Source organism: Eulemur rufifrons, chromosome 10, assembly GCF_041146395.1.
Source record: "Eulemur rufifrons isolate Redbay chromosome 10, OSU_ERuf_1, whole genome shotgun sequence".
Lineage (NCBI taxonomy): Eukaryota > Metazoa > Chordata > Mammalia > Primates > Lemuridae > Eulemur > Eulemur rufifrons.
In genome coordinates this window covers 1,994,940-2,008,284 of record NC_090992.1, presented here as the reverse complement: position 1 = coordinate 2,008,284, position 13,345 = coordinate 1,994,940, and the positions used below count along the sequence as shown (strand labels likewise).

General features: G+C 46.0%; 1 protein-coding gene across 1 annotated transcript in view; it reads left to right on the top strand.

Annotated features, from left to right (window-relative positions):
- Positions 1–13,345, top strand: part of FSTL4 (follistatin like 4) — a 294,835-nt gene that overhangs the window by 23,584 nt on the left and 257,906 nt on the right. The window contains exon 3 of the mRNA XM_069484454.1: positions 7,028–7,061. Within this exon, the coding sequence (XP_069340555.1) occupies positions 7,028–7,061 (34 nt within the window). The remainder of the gene's footprint in view (positions 1–7,027; positions 7,062–13,345) is intronic.

Here is a 13,345-nt window from a genome sequence, read left to right as displayed (position 1 = left end):
GAGCCGGTAATGGCACACAGGCTCCATAAGGCACCGCTTTATTTAGCTGGATTCTGTCAGTCTGAGTGCAGATTTTAATTGCAGAATGGAGTCTTGCTAGCAAAAACGAAAGTGGTTTAGAGTCAGGTTTTCAAGATTCACATGAATAAATGAAAATTTGTGAGAAAGGTTGTTAAGGAAGCATTAGTTTTGAGAGCATCGCAGATTTGAGAACCTTGGAATTTAGATGTCAGAATTTCTGTAGCGATGAGTCCTGTTCACAAAGCTCTAGCTCCACTGCATGAATCGGTTCATTCATGGAGCACATAGGCTTTTCCTTCTGGAACGTCTTCGGGAAGCTGGGGCCCGAGGAGCTCCGAGTCGGGCGCTTCCTCAGCCCCTCCGCTGCTGGACGGAGCTGCCGTCAGCCGGGCTCTTCAGCAGGACGCCGGGATGGGGGCTGCACGGGCCAGCCCCGCCTGCAGCAGGCGGGCATCTGCTTTGTCTGCAGAGACCCGGCCACGCCGAGCTCCACTCCGTGCTGTTCCATTTCATCCCCTCCTTGGTGTGGACGCCCGACCCACACAGCCAGCATTTGCCCAGAGGTCACTGAGCCCCCGGTAGCGAGCGCTCACCCCCTTAGCAAGCCCGGCTGGGATCGTGGAAGGGGACCTGGCTGCGGTCTGGGGCACCTCCCCTCTCCACCTCCCTGTCCCCGTGCCCAGGTTGGACGTGGGGAGGATCCAGGGGCAGAATCTGGGGACCCCCCCCCTCCAGGCTCTTTCAGCAGTTTTCACCCTGTTTCTCGGTAGCTGAGAATCTGTAATAGGCTTCTGGATTATGAAAAATATTACTCAGCACTCATATTATATTGATTCAAAAATAAAGATTATGTAGTTCAACTGCATAGTAAAATACGGCTTTATGGGATGGTAATTTTTTACTTAAGTTCTTCTGCATTATAGTGGGAGATAATGGATTCAGGAAGGGTGCAGTGAGGAATAAAGCTGTTGTATTGTATTGGTTAAATGACATTTTAAATGATTTGGCTGTCAAATTCGTAGAAAGGTTATGAACAGTGAATGAAAAATCTGAAATTAATTCCCTACTTCAAGGAAGTGTGATTTATACCATAATAAAATTAGATTTTTAGTTAAAGAAATTTAGTCATTAAGTAATGCCCATGTGCTAACTCTCATTTATAACCATCTGGTTTGAAGCTTCTGTAGAAAACAATTTCTTCCTTAGGCAACGCGTCCGGGCCTGTGGTGTCATTTATGTCAATGAATTTGGCTCTGGATGTTTCTGCTGCAGCTTCTGGGGGGGTCGCTCTTCCAAGTACTGGAAAGACAGATTATTTTTTAGCCTCAATAACTGAGGGAGCCATTGAACTCATTCACCTCCCCAAATGGTCTTATCATCTCGTTCCCTTAGTTATTTTCATCAATGGTAACAGAGACGCTGCTGGCAGACGCTGGAGAGCTGTGGGCCAGACGCCATGCTGAGCACGGTGGAGACTTAGTATTTCATTTCGTCATCACAGCTGCTCTACAAGGAACACACCATTCCTGCCTTTATTTTACAGGTGAACAAACCGAGGCTTACCGGGGCCTTTTCATATACTTGTATTTATGGTGTGTCTCTTGTAAGCAGCATGCATTTGGATTTTGTTTTATCAGCCATGCCAATCTTTGAATTTTAATTGGATTATTTAGCCCATTTATATTTACATGGATTTAAATCTAACACCGTATTTTCTCTGTTCTTTATTCCTGTTGTCTCCTGCCGTTTCTGGTCTTCTTTTGGATTAGGTATTTTTTTATTATTCCGTTCTGTTGGCCTCATAGGACTACATTGCCATTTTTTGGACAGTCCTAGGACTTTATAATACTTCAATTTCATTTGACCTTCTGAGCTTTTGCAATCATATTGTCATGTATTTTAGTTCTACAAGTATTTTGCCTTACAGCAGGACATTATTATTGTGTTAAGCAGCCAAAATGTATTTATGTTTATCTACTTTTTTTACCCTTTCTGGTGCTCGTTTTTTCTCCTCGTGTAACTAAGCATTCGTCTGAGTATTTGTCCTTTTGCCTGAAGAGTTCTCTTTAGTATTGCTCCTAGTGTGAATCTGTTGGCAATGTATTCTCTCAGGGTTTTTTTTTTTTTTTTGTCTAAATATATCTTTATTATACCTTAGGAATACCCATATTTTCACTGGATATAGAATTGTAAGTTTTTTCAGAATTTTAAAGATAGCGTTCCCTTGTCTTCCGTAATGTCTCCTGGAAAGCCAGCGATCGCTCTCGCTGTGGCTCCCTTGGAGATAACATCCTCCTCATCTCCGCCACCCACCCACTGGCTGTTTTTAAGATTTTTGTTAGTGAATATTCAACTATTTTTCTTTGAGTACCTAGGGAGGGTTTTATTTGCATCTATCTTACTTGGGGTTTGTAAAATTTCTCAAACTTCTGGCTTGATGTCTTTTATAAATTTGGAAAATTATCAACCAGTATCTCTTCAACTATTGCTTCTGCCCAATTTCTTCTCTCCTTTCACTCTGAAGTTTAAATTACATACTTGGTAGACCTTTTCACTATATCACGTAATTCTCTTATATTCATCTCTGTTTTTCATTCTTTATGTTTTTCCTTTCAGATCTTCGGTTTGATTATTTTCTGCTGATCTAGATTCCATCTTGTTATTCCTTTCTCAAGTTGTGTTTATTCTTGTAAATTCATCTGAATTTTTTCAGAATTTCCATTTGATTATTTTTTAATATATTAGGATTTCACAGTGAAATTCAGCATCTTTTGTTCTATTTTCCTAAATATGTTAATCATAGTTATTCCAATGTTTGTGTCTGATAATTCTAAGATCTGGATAACCTGTGGGTCTGTTTCTGTTGTCTATTTCCTTGGATTTTAGCCATTTGATTCTGTTTCCTGCCATGCCTGGTAATTTTGGGTTGGATGCTAGAGATTATATATGAAAAATTGTGAAGCCCAGGGATAACTTGATCATCCTCCACAGAGGATTTACTTTTCTGTGTTAGACATATTAAACGCTGTCAGATCATCTTGATCTGCTCAGGAACAGAAATTATTTGAGAATATCTGGTCTTCACAGAAAGCCTGCTGCATTTCCCAGGGCCTTCTTTCTCAGAAAGCCTAATTTCTGTCTCCCTAGCACCAGGTACTCTCAGAATCTACGCTTGGACTTTATTTCAGGCTTATTCGAGGCTGCTTTTTTGCTTGGTTGAGACCTGCTTTGAAGACACTTTGCGGTAGTTTCCCAGCCCTTCCCCTCTGTATGTGCAGCTCAGGCACAGTCCCATAACGCGGGGGGAAGCTGAGTGCAGAACATTGAACTCACTTCTCTCTGGTTCCCTTTTCCAGGGATTTTGACCCTCAATTTCTGGATCCTTTGATAGTCCTGAACTCTGACTTTTATCTCCCAACCCAGTGACTTCTCTAAGTTCAAGAACATCCCATTCTTTGTGGCTTCCATGCAAAACACCAGATGCTCTAAGGGGAAAATCTGACAGTGAATATAAGACTCATTTCAATGGGCTTTTCTACTCTCCAGATATTGAACCTGTAAGTCCTGGCTGCTCTTGCTTCTGTTGGATGCCTTCAAAACCTTGTTTTTTAGTCCAACTTTTATAGTCGTTGATAGCAGGATTAGTCTAATACAAGCTACTTCTTCATAGTATAAAGTAGAAGTCTATTTCATTTCTTTTTCACAATATCCCTATGAATTAACTATTATCCCTTTATTTTTAAAGGTAGAATGTTATGTGCATAGATGTTGGAATTGTTACATTTTGGCCACTGACCAACATGTAACAACTTGGGTGAATTTAACCTCCCCTTCCCTTTTAATCAGTATGTGAAAGATGAAGTGGAAGAAATCTTTAAAGATCAAATAATCCCACTTTTATTTAAACTATTTCAGAGCATAGTAAACGGAAAACTTCCAAATTCATTATATAAAGTTGGTTTCATTCTAATTCCTAAGTGTGAAAAAAGTGGTAGACCAATCTCACTTATGAATACCAGTACAAAGAATTATAGACCAATAAATGCAAAAACATATTTAAAATCATAGCAAACAGAATCCAATGGCATATTTTAAAAAGTATATCACAACTAAGAAAAGCTTATTCCAGAAATACAGGGATAGTATAATATGAAATTTACTATGTAAGTCAACTATTAATAGAGCTGAGAAGAAAAAATTCATATGATCATCTCCATAAATGCAGAAAACGTACTTGATAAAATTCAGCACATATTTATTTTATTTCATTTTTTATTCAACAAATATGTATCGAGCATCTGCTCTATTACAACACTGAGGACGCAAGAGTGGAAAAGATTGTGGCTCCATTCCAACCCACATTCCAGGAGACAGAAACAGTCAATAAATAAATGAGTAAGGGAACAAGCTATTTTTAGCTAGAGCATACATTTATTTAAAAAAAACTCAATAAAGTATATATTGCTTTCATTTATATAATAAACATATCTCAGGCCAAAGCCAGCATTTCACTTAATAGGAAAATGCTAAAGATTTTCTTCTTAAAGTCAGAAATAAAACAAGGATGCCCAACACGCCCACAACACTCAACACTGGGTTGAAGAATTAGCTAAAGCACTAAGACAAGAGAAAACAACTAGAAGTATAGGAATTGGAAAGGAGAGATAAGATCATCACTGTTTGAAGATTATATAAATATTCAAGTGGACACCCCAAAAGAATCAATGGAGAAATTTTTACAAACAGTAAGAAATTTGGTCCAATGGGTGGCTATAAGATCAATATAAAATCGATTGCCATCACATATACAAACAAAAGCCAGTTAGAAGAAATAATGAGAGACAAGATTCCATTTATGATAATAAAAGATGGACAAAAAAGACATATTCCAAATACGCACAAGGAAGACTGCGAAATGATCTTGAAAGAGGCAAAGTTAGACTTGAGCAAACCATTAGAAATATACCATGTTATTAGATCAGAAGATGCAACATTATATAGATGTCAACTTTTCCTACTTTAACTTATAATTTTATGCAGTCACAATAAGCATTTCATAAAGTTTTGTCTGGAGCGGTAAACGCTGAGTGTGAGTAGCTCCTGTTCCGTGAATACTAGCTGTTCCGGGGATGGTGGTGCCGGGTTCTGGCGCAGGGAGCAGAGCAACAGCTTAGGAGGAGCTGGGTTTGCTTTATGGGTTATGTGTCTCCAGTTACACTCATCCTCTCCGTGCCCCTCTCCTGAACCCCGACCCGGTGAGTAGCCCCTCAGGAACCCGCGCTGGGTTGGCTGCGCTTGTTCTGTGCTGTTGGCCAGTGACACGGGTCTCTCACGCTTGTGCACACAGGCCTTTCACTCAGTAGAGAGGGGCAGCCAGAGAATGCAGCTTGGGTGGGACAAGCCTTCCAGTGCCTCCTGCTTCACCTCTAGTACTGCCACCGCCTCCTGACCACAAGAGGACACTGGGCAAGAAGGCCAAGGGACGAAAGACCACGCTGTTTGCTGAGAAAGTGCTGGTGCTCAGTGGTCTTCTTGGTCTCAGTGTTGAAGCAGTGGTCTAAATTTGGTGTTTTCTCTTCTTTCCTTTAGTTGCTAGCATAGATTTTCAGCTTATTTTCAACCTTCGGCTTTTTATCCTAAACAGGTCATTTACGATGACTTACAGATACATTTTATTAGTTATGAAACCACAGTGTACATATTCAGCCTTCTCTCCCACCCATTACTTCTCACTGGGACTTTTGCTTCTTCCAGAGCTATCCTGTACTCTCCCCTGGCCTTTTCTTATGCCATTCTCTCTTCCCAGGCACCCTTCCTCCCCTATTCCTGTCTGATAACCTTCCCCTTCTTCGGTGCTATTTTCAAAGGTTCTTTTAAAAACACTTTCTCTGGGCTGGGCATGGTGGCTCACACCTATAATCCCAGCACTTTGGGAGGCCAGGATGGGAGGATCGCTTGAGGCCAGGAGTTTGAGACCAGCCTGGACAATATAGTGAGACCTTGTCTCTACAAAAAATTAAAAAAAAAAAAAAATTAGCTGGGCATGGTGGCATGTGCCTGTAGTCCTAGCTACTTGGGAGGCTGAGGCAGGAGGATCATTTTAGCTCAGGGATTAGAGGTTACAATGAGCCGTAATTGTGCCACTGCATTTCAGCCTGGACAACAGAGGGAGACTCTGTCTCTAAAGATAAAAACAAAAAAAACCCCACACTTTTCTTCATGTTTCCATCTGAACGTGAAATGCTGGTATTTATCAAGGCAAATCACCCTTTGATTTCTCAGTACTTTGTGTTTGTTCTACAGCCCCCTGTTCAACTGTGAATATCAATGCAAGAACTCTCTTACCTGGGTGGCTTCTGACACACCTTGCTTGTTGCCCTGCACATATTAAGCATCACTAAAGATGGGATTGAATTAGGAAAAGTCGAGGGCTTAATTTAGTCCCATGGCTTGAACTAGCTATCCAAATTGTCTGTAGGGTCTCACCCCATGGAAACTATGAGTTGGGTGTGATCAATCAACAGATGATGCCAATGACCTACACAGGAGCCATGGTGGTCTTCACCGTGGCACCACAAAGCAGAGCACACCACTGGCAGAGGATTGTAGCCCTGGTCTCCGTGTGTCTCCTCCAGGCCCTGTGAACATCTCCAGCTCAGGCAGAGGGTGGGACGCCCACCTGGAGTAGGGTCTCCCTTAACATTTGGTACCAGCCCCGATGCCACATAAGGAAGGCCCTGAGAGTTAGCGGGGCTTATTAAAAACTGCGTGATTAACAATCTATGTTTTTGTCTAAGCTGCCAAAGCAATGAGATTTTTATCTTTTATGGAGGGGGGTGTGTGTGTGTGTGTGTGTGTGTGTGCTGAGTTTAGTAGACCCAACATTGCTGAATGTCATGTTCTTACTAGTTCACCTTAGTGTGAATGTGTGACTAACAAGGATATTTGTAAGTATCTATACGTATGAATTATTCTTCACAAACACAGAGTCTTTCTTTTCTTGCAGGAATCCAGAAGCTTTGAAGTTACACGAAGAGAAGGTAGGGAAAATGCTCTCGTACCCATTTCATTCTCAGTGTTGACATTTTGGAAGTAGTTTGCTGAAACTAAGATGAACTTCAGACTGTGGAAAGCTCATTCTTTGAAATTTCCTGCGGCCCTTTCTGGGTGCTGACTGCTTGACACTTGGTTCTGGGGACTCCGAGGACCGGAGGCAGGTTTTCTTGTTAAAACTGTATCTTCTGCCTTCAAGTACCAGAGGTGAGGTCTGGGGAACTGGCTCATTCATAGTCATGTTTGTGGTCTCTTAAGAGAAGCCTCATTTTTGAGTGAAGTTTGAAGTTAATTATTTAGGTTCATCCACCAAAAGGTACATCATCAACCAAAAAAGTGGCTTGTAGTTTGAGGTATTTTAATATCTGGGAAGAGATATCACTGTAAAAAATATTTCTGATTAGATTTTTTACAGCCTCACCTTAGATGAAATAGAAATAACCAATTAATTTTCCTTTTGAAAACAATCCCATGATGTTCTATTTTCCCTGCCAGCATTTCTCTTAGCACATTTGTTTTCTGGTCTCCGAGGTAAGCATATGAAGGTGGTAATTTCAGAAATCTTTTAGTGGAAATTGAAGTTTTCCTTGTTCATTTTCAGTAATACCTAGTCTATAGTAAGAGTAGGTCTTTTGTGTGATTTGTGGAATCATTGCCTGTCATCTCCTTATTGCAGGGATGGGACAGTGACGTCTGAAACCGAAATGCGTTCTTGGTCTAGGGTGTGGCCTTTACTTTTAGCCTTAACCACCTCCTTCTCTGTGGTACTATCACTAAAAAGAGTGACAATCTAAAAAGTTAGCGCATTCCATATGGACCCTTAAATCTAACGGTTCCTGGCCTCCTGGCTGTTCTTGTGTCATGCAACACAATGAAAGACATAGTATGGCTGTGTTCTCTAGGGTGTTTCTAGAGCTTGGGAACCGAAACTTTCATGCTATCTGTATCTAGTCCAGCGTGGCGTTTGCTGCTGTCCATGGTACTGGAATCCTGAGGTCTAAGGATCTGCTAATTTGACTCCAGGGACGAACTTTCTGGCTTGCGTTCCCATTTGCCATTATCTCTGGTTTTGGACTTCATGTGATCTGCACTGTATCTTTAGGGAAAACTGCATTGTTTGTATATCAAAACCAAACAAAACTGGTTGAAGGTGGATGGGGCGGGGAAGGGTGTTTCTTATTGAAACGAGTGCTCACAGCGGGCACAGTGACCTGTGTGAGCTGGAGAGAAAAAGCCATAAGGAGAGGAGAATTTGACATGAACTTTGGTTTTCAATAATATTCTATGTATGTCAGTACTCCTGACTATGGATATGTGGAATTAGTTTGCATTATGGAATCACACATAAATTTAACCTGTTTCGAATCTTAACGTCCTTGTGTTGGAAATGTCTCCAGTGAGGCTGGGGTTATAGGAGAACCCTGTGCATTTCCCCTCAAAGGCACAGAGAGGACTGATTGAACATAAGGCTGCGACCCCCAGAAGGAGGAGAGTGTCTGGAGGGCGAGCGGAGGCTCAGTCAGACTGAGCTCTAGTCGCCGTATCCTCGCCCGCTCTGGAAGTAGCGGGTTTTACAGCTGATTGACTGAGACCATGTGCTTTGGGTTTGTCCTAGAAAATTTTTCCTGACATCATGTAAATCTTTTCCTTCCTACTGTTCACTGTCTTTCTTGCTTGTTTCTGTCAAAGTTGAGCGTTTGAGGGTTCCTGAAATAGCCCAGCGCCTTCATGTCAACGTTTGTAAGCTGGCAGGCTGGAAGCAAGGGTGGGACTTTGCAGGTTGGTTCAAATATTTTTAGGTTTGAGAACTCACTGACATGGATTGTGGGGTTTTTAATTTTCTCCAGAACAGTACATTAGTATAAAGCAACAGAGGTACTGTGAATATTTTAGTAAATTCAGACATTATCGTTCAGCAACAAACAGTTGGTTCCTAGCTCTGGCGTGACCTGGAACTGGAAGAGGGGCAGGTGAGTGATACCTGCAGAGACCCCCTCCTCACCAGCCCCCCGGCCCCTCGCAGACCCACCCAGGGCCAGGGCTGTTCAACAATAGTTTCCTACATCAAGTGCCAGCTACATGTTTGCTCTGTGTATTTGTCTTTTCACCCTGGTCTTGTCCTAGTGATATTCAAGTGAGGCACGGAGTCCTTTAGTTCTAGAAAGGTCCTTCTAAAGCAGTGTTCTATGGATATCTGTTACATAGTCCTGGCTGATGCGTTGGTGAAAGTGGTCCCTGTTCAAATAAGCTTGGTGCTGGGTGTTGAATTGTGTTCCCCAAAAGTTGTGTTAAAGTCCTAACCCAGAACATGTGAAAGTGACCTGGAATGTGGCTGGAAATAGGGTTTTAGCAGATACGGTCAAGTAAAGATGAGCTCAGACTGGATCAGGGTGGGCCCTAAACCGATGAGTGGTCTCCTTATAAGAAGAGGGAGGTGTGGACACAGACACACAAGGAGAATGACATGTGACGAGGGAGGCAGAGGATGCTGGCAACCGCCAGGAGCCAGGAAGAGGCAAGAAGAACCCATCCCTAGAGCCCCCAGAGAGACTTCAGCCTCCAGAATTGTGAGAAAATCAATTTCTGTTGTCTTAAGCCACCTAATCTGTGGAACTTTGTTATGGAAGCCCCAGGACTCTAACACACTTGGAAAATGCTGGAAATCTTGAGCTAGTTTCTGTTGTTGCTTTTGATGGTGACATTTTTACTGCGGAACCTCTCAGGATTTTTCCTGTGCCAAATAGGCAGGGAATGTAATATGCAGCATTTTCCAAACTTAGTTTCCCACAGAATTAAACAAAACTAAGCTCGGGGCTGGCGTTCTCTGCAAACCCTGCTCTAGGGAGCCCAGGAAGAGGCAGGGCTTCCTCGGGGCACCCGGGCGGCAGTGACCGTCTTCCCGGGCTGTGTGTGCGCCGGATGGGGAGGTCGTAATAAGGATAATAACGTCTTGGTTGTTCTGACGTTTTCAGAGCATGTTCATGTTCTCCGCCTCCCTGGACCTTTAGTGACCTGTGACAAAAACAGAGCAGACGGTGCCTCACACATGGGACTCCTTCCTTCCTTTCCGTGTTAGTTTCTAGTGGGGCCAAGGACTCCCTGGGCGGCCGGTGCCTCTGATGTGCTGAGCGTGTCTCCAGGGGGCGGAGGTTGCTTAAAAGACTCCATCTTGCTCTGGCACATCGAGGGCTTCTGCACAGTGTGTTGGCTGCCAAGCCCAGAGCGCTAAGAGGGACGCTTGGAAGAAAACTTCCTGGAGGACTTTGTTTCCGAGTTAGATTTGTGGTAGGAACTCTCAGGAGATCTAGCTGGAGAGAGGGTGGCAGGACTGTGAGCCGGATAGGGCGCCTTCCGGGAAGGCTGGGAAGGACACAGGCCTCTGCCGGGGAGAGGGAGCCGTTCCTGCTTCAGGGCAGTCCTGGAATATTCTCTGTGCTCTGGCTGGGACCCGCCTGTGCCGGCTGCACGGGGAGGAAGCGGTGGCTGCATCTTCAGCTGCTTCCCAGTGTAGGTATTTTTGTACTTCTCTCCAGACACCACAAATTTAATTTCAGCCTCTGCTGAAGCTTCAGCAAAAGGTGCCAACCTCTCCTCTCCAAAACACTCTCGTGCCCACTCCGAGGGCTGGGGCTGATTGTCACTGCCAAAACTCATCTGCTCAGACCCGTACTTTTGTCTGACTGATCCCATTATGCTGAATTACAGCCGCGAGAGAACACTTGAGTGAGCCGAGCAAGTGGCTGGGCTAATCCAGCCCTTGTCAGCCGTCTCTGAGGAGCAGGGGGTGATTGTGATTGTGCTGTGATTAGGGGCTTCGCGGTTGGGGTGGGCACCGATGTCACGTTGCATCGCCCACCTCCCAGCGATGGCTCCCTCACGTGTTCCAGCCCAGCCCCGCCTGGCCTGGCTGCCGGCAAGGCTGCCGGGGAGCTGGCAGGAGGCTGCTGCTGCCTCCAGGGAGAAGGAGAGACACGCCCAGGTGGCCCTGGCTGCTCAGGCTGCTGGGCAATGCAGATCTGCACAAACATGACCCGCCAGGCCTGAGCGTGGAACTAGAGCCTCACTTTCTGAAACCCCTGGAATGAGTCCCTCGTCGGCAGCTGCCTCTAATAGCCCTTTATAGTTCTCTGCATCTGGGTGAACCTCAGCTGTCAACAACTGGGTTCTGTTTACCATTAATTTTGATTTTGTTTAGCAGATGTTTTCTGGATCTCTCGGTTGCCTGCAGAATCTGTCTTGGTATAATGTGAAGCGTCAGACTCTCTTAATGAAACAGATTAATAAACTTCTAGGTTATTTTGAGGCAACTTGTTTAATGGCTACAGATGTAGGGAATTTAAAGGGGAGCCCGTCAGATCTGACAGCGCCTGGCACGGCGGGTCTTTTTCAATTCAAGACGGCCACGGGGGGAAGAGCTGGAGTTTCCGTCCCCCTCCCCGTCCCCGTCCCGCCGTCCCTCACGTGCAGTTGAGCGTTGCTTGTTCTTCTGCAGTCACTGGGCTCAAAGAAGCTGGGAGTGACGTCTGTCTCCTGACACTCCTGATGCCAGAGTTAGGTGTGGCTCTTTCTGGGTAGTGTTGCTTTGTTTGAGCTGCTGGAAAACTGTGTTGTACCCAGTGGCCCCAAGTTGGATGGGAAGTGGTGGCACATGTGGCTCGTGGGTTCTGCCTAAGTCTGATGACGCTGTGCCTGGTCTGGGTCATGACGACTTGGCGGGTGGGCAGTAGAACCCACCCCTCCCTGCACTCACAGGGTGACTTTGGGGAAGTTACTCGCCATTATGAAAAAAGTGGAGATGGTAACAGTATAACCATTGGTCCCAACTCTGGCTTGTAGAAACCCAGTTCGTACCAGCTGGAGCCCGAAAGGCTCATGAAACGCAGAATTCGAGGTGAGCTGCCTCCCAGGACAGTGGACACACGGCGCTCACCCTCTCCCTCTTCGTCCTCTCGCGTGGCACGTGGCCTCTCCCAGGGGCCTTGCAGATGGCCATGCCCAGCTGCAGCTCAGAGGGTCCTAACTCCTCACCATCTCAGAAGGTGAAACTGTTTCCCCCCAGAGTGACACCAGAAAAGTCCCCTTAGCGTTTGCGAGATCATCTTTGTCGCCACGAGGGGTGGTTTGGTCCTCGGAGGAAGGACGTAGGCAGGCCTGGGACTGATGCGCTTGCCCGGACGGTCTCATGGCGGTGCTGGGAGGAGGGACCGTGCACCCGTGGTCTTGGCACAGAGTGGGCAACGTCAGCAGGGCCACGCGAGTGGCAAACGTCATTATAGCTCTTGCAGGTCTGGCCACAGACACAGAGGACTCTCACACGTCACCAAGTCCATCCTTCTGTCTCCAAGCAGACTTCCCTGTGACCACGGATATTGTCACCTGTTGACTTTTCCCACGACAAATTATCTTAAACTTGGCCTAGTCCCACCCTTCTCTTCTCCAGGGTCTTTCTTTACCTTTCTGCTTTAATTCTCTCATTTCACAACCAGAAGGACCAAATCACCCTCTTCTTGCTCATGCCTTTAAGAGCTTAAGGACAAACACACACAAAATTTCCCCCCCCAGGTCAGGGGCTTTCTGAGCGCTGGGTCAGGAGCTGTTCTCAAGCATCCTAGTACCAGCCCTTCATCTCTGCTCTCAGTCACTGCGTCGTGACAGCCGTTCCCAGGGCCCAGGCAGACAAGGGGCCTTCCCAGGACCAAGCACAGCGTTGGCCAGAGGGGTCTCAGCTGTGGATAACGCCGAGGCTCTGAGAGCCAGGGTCCTCGCTCCTGCCTGGCTCGTGGCCCCTCCAGCCTCTGGGCAGGCAGCTGTTTCATCCCACCCTGGCTGAGCCCGGCTTTCTCTGGCGAGTTGGAGGCAGCAGGCCCTTGTGGTGCGTCACTCGGGGCTAATGGTGGAGCCACCAGTGTGCTGTTTGAACCCCAGAGGCGTGACAACTTCCCCAGGACCTCAGGGCCGCTGCTCTGGCGGCTGCAGCCCAGGCTCTGGGCCAGCCCTTGTGCTGCCGTGCAGGTCTGAGTCCTGGAGAGCAGGGCTGGAGTCCCTGCCTCCCAGGGCCCCTGTCCCTGACCCAGAGTGGACACTGAGACAGTGTCAGGTGCCTGGCGTGGCCCAGGGCTGCTGTGTCCACATCACAGCTCCGGTTCTCACAAAGGTAACAGCCCAGGGACGGGGCCTTCCGGGGCATTCGGCTGTGGACCCCCAGCTCCCGGACACCTCGTCTTGTCTCCTGCTGTTCTTCCCACCCGTCCCTTGGAAGGAGGGGCCCTCT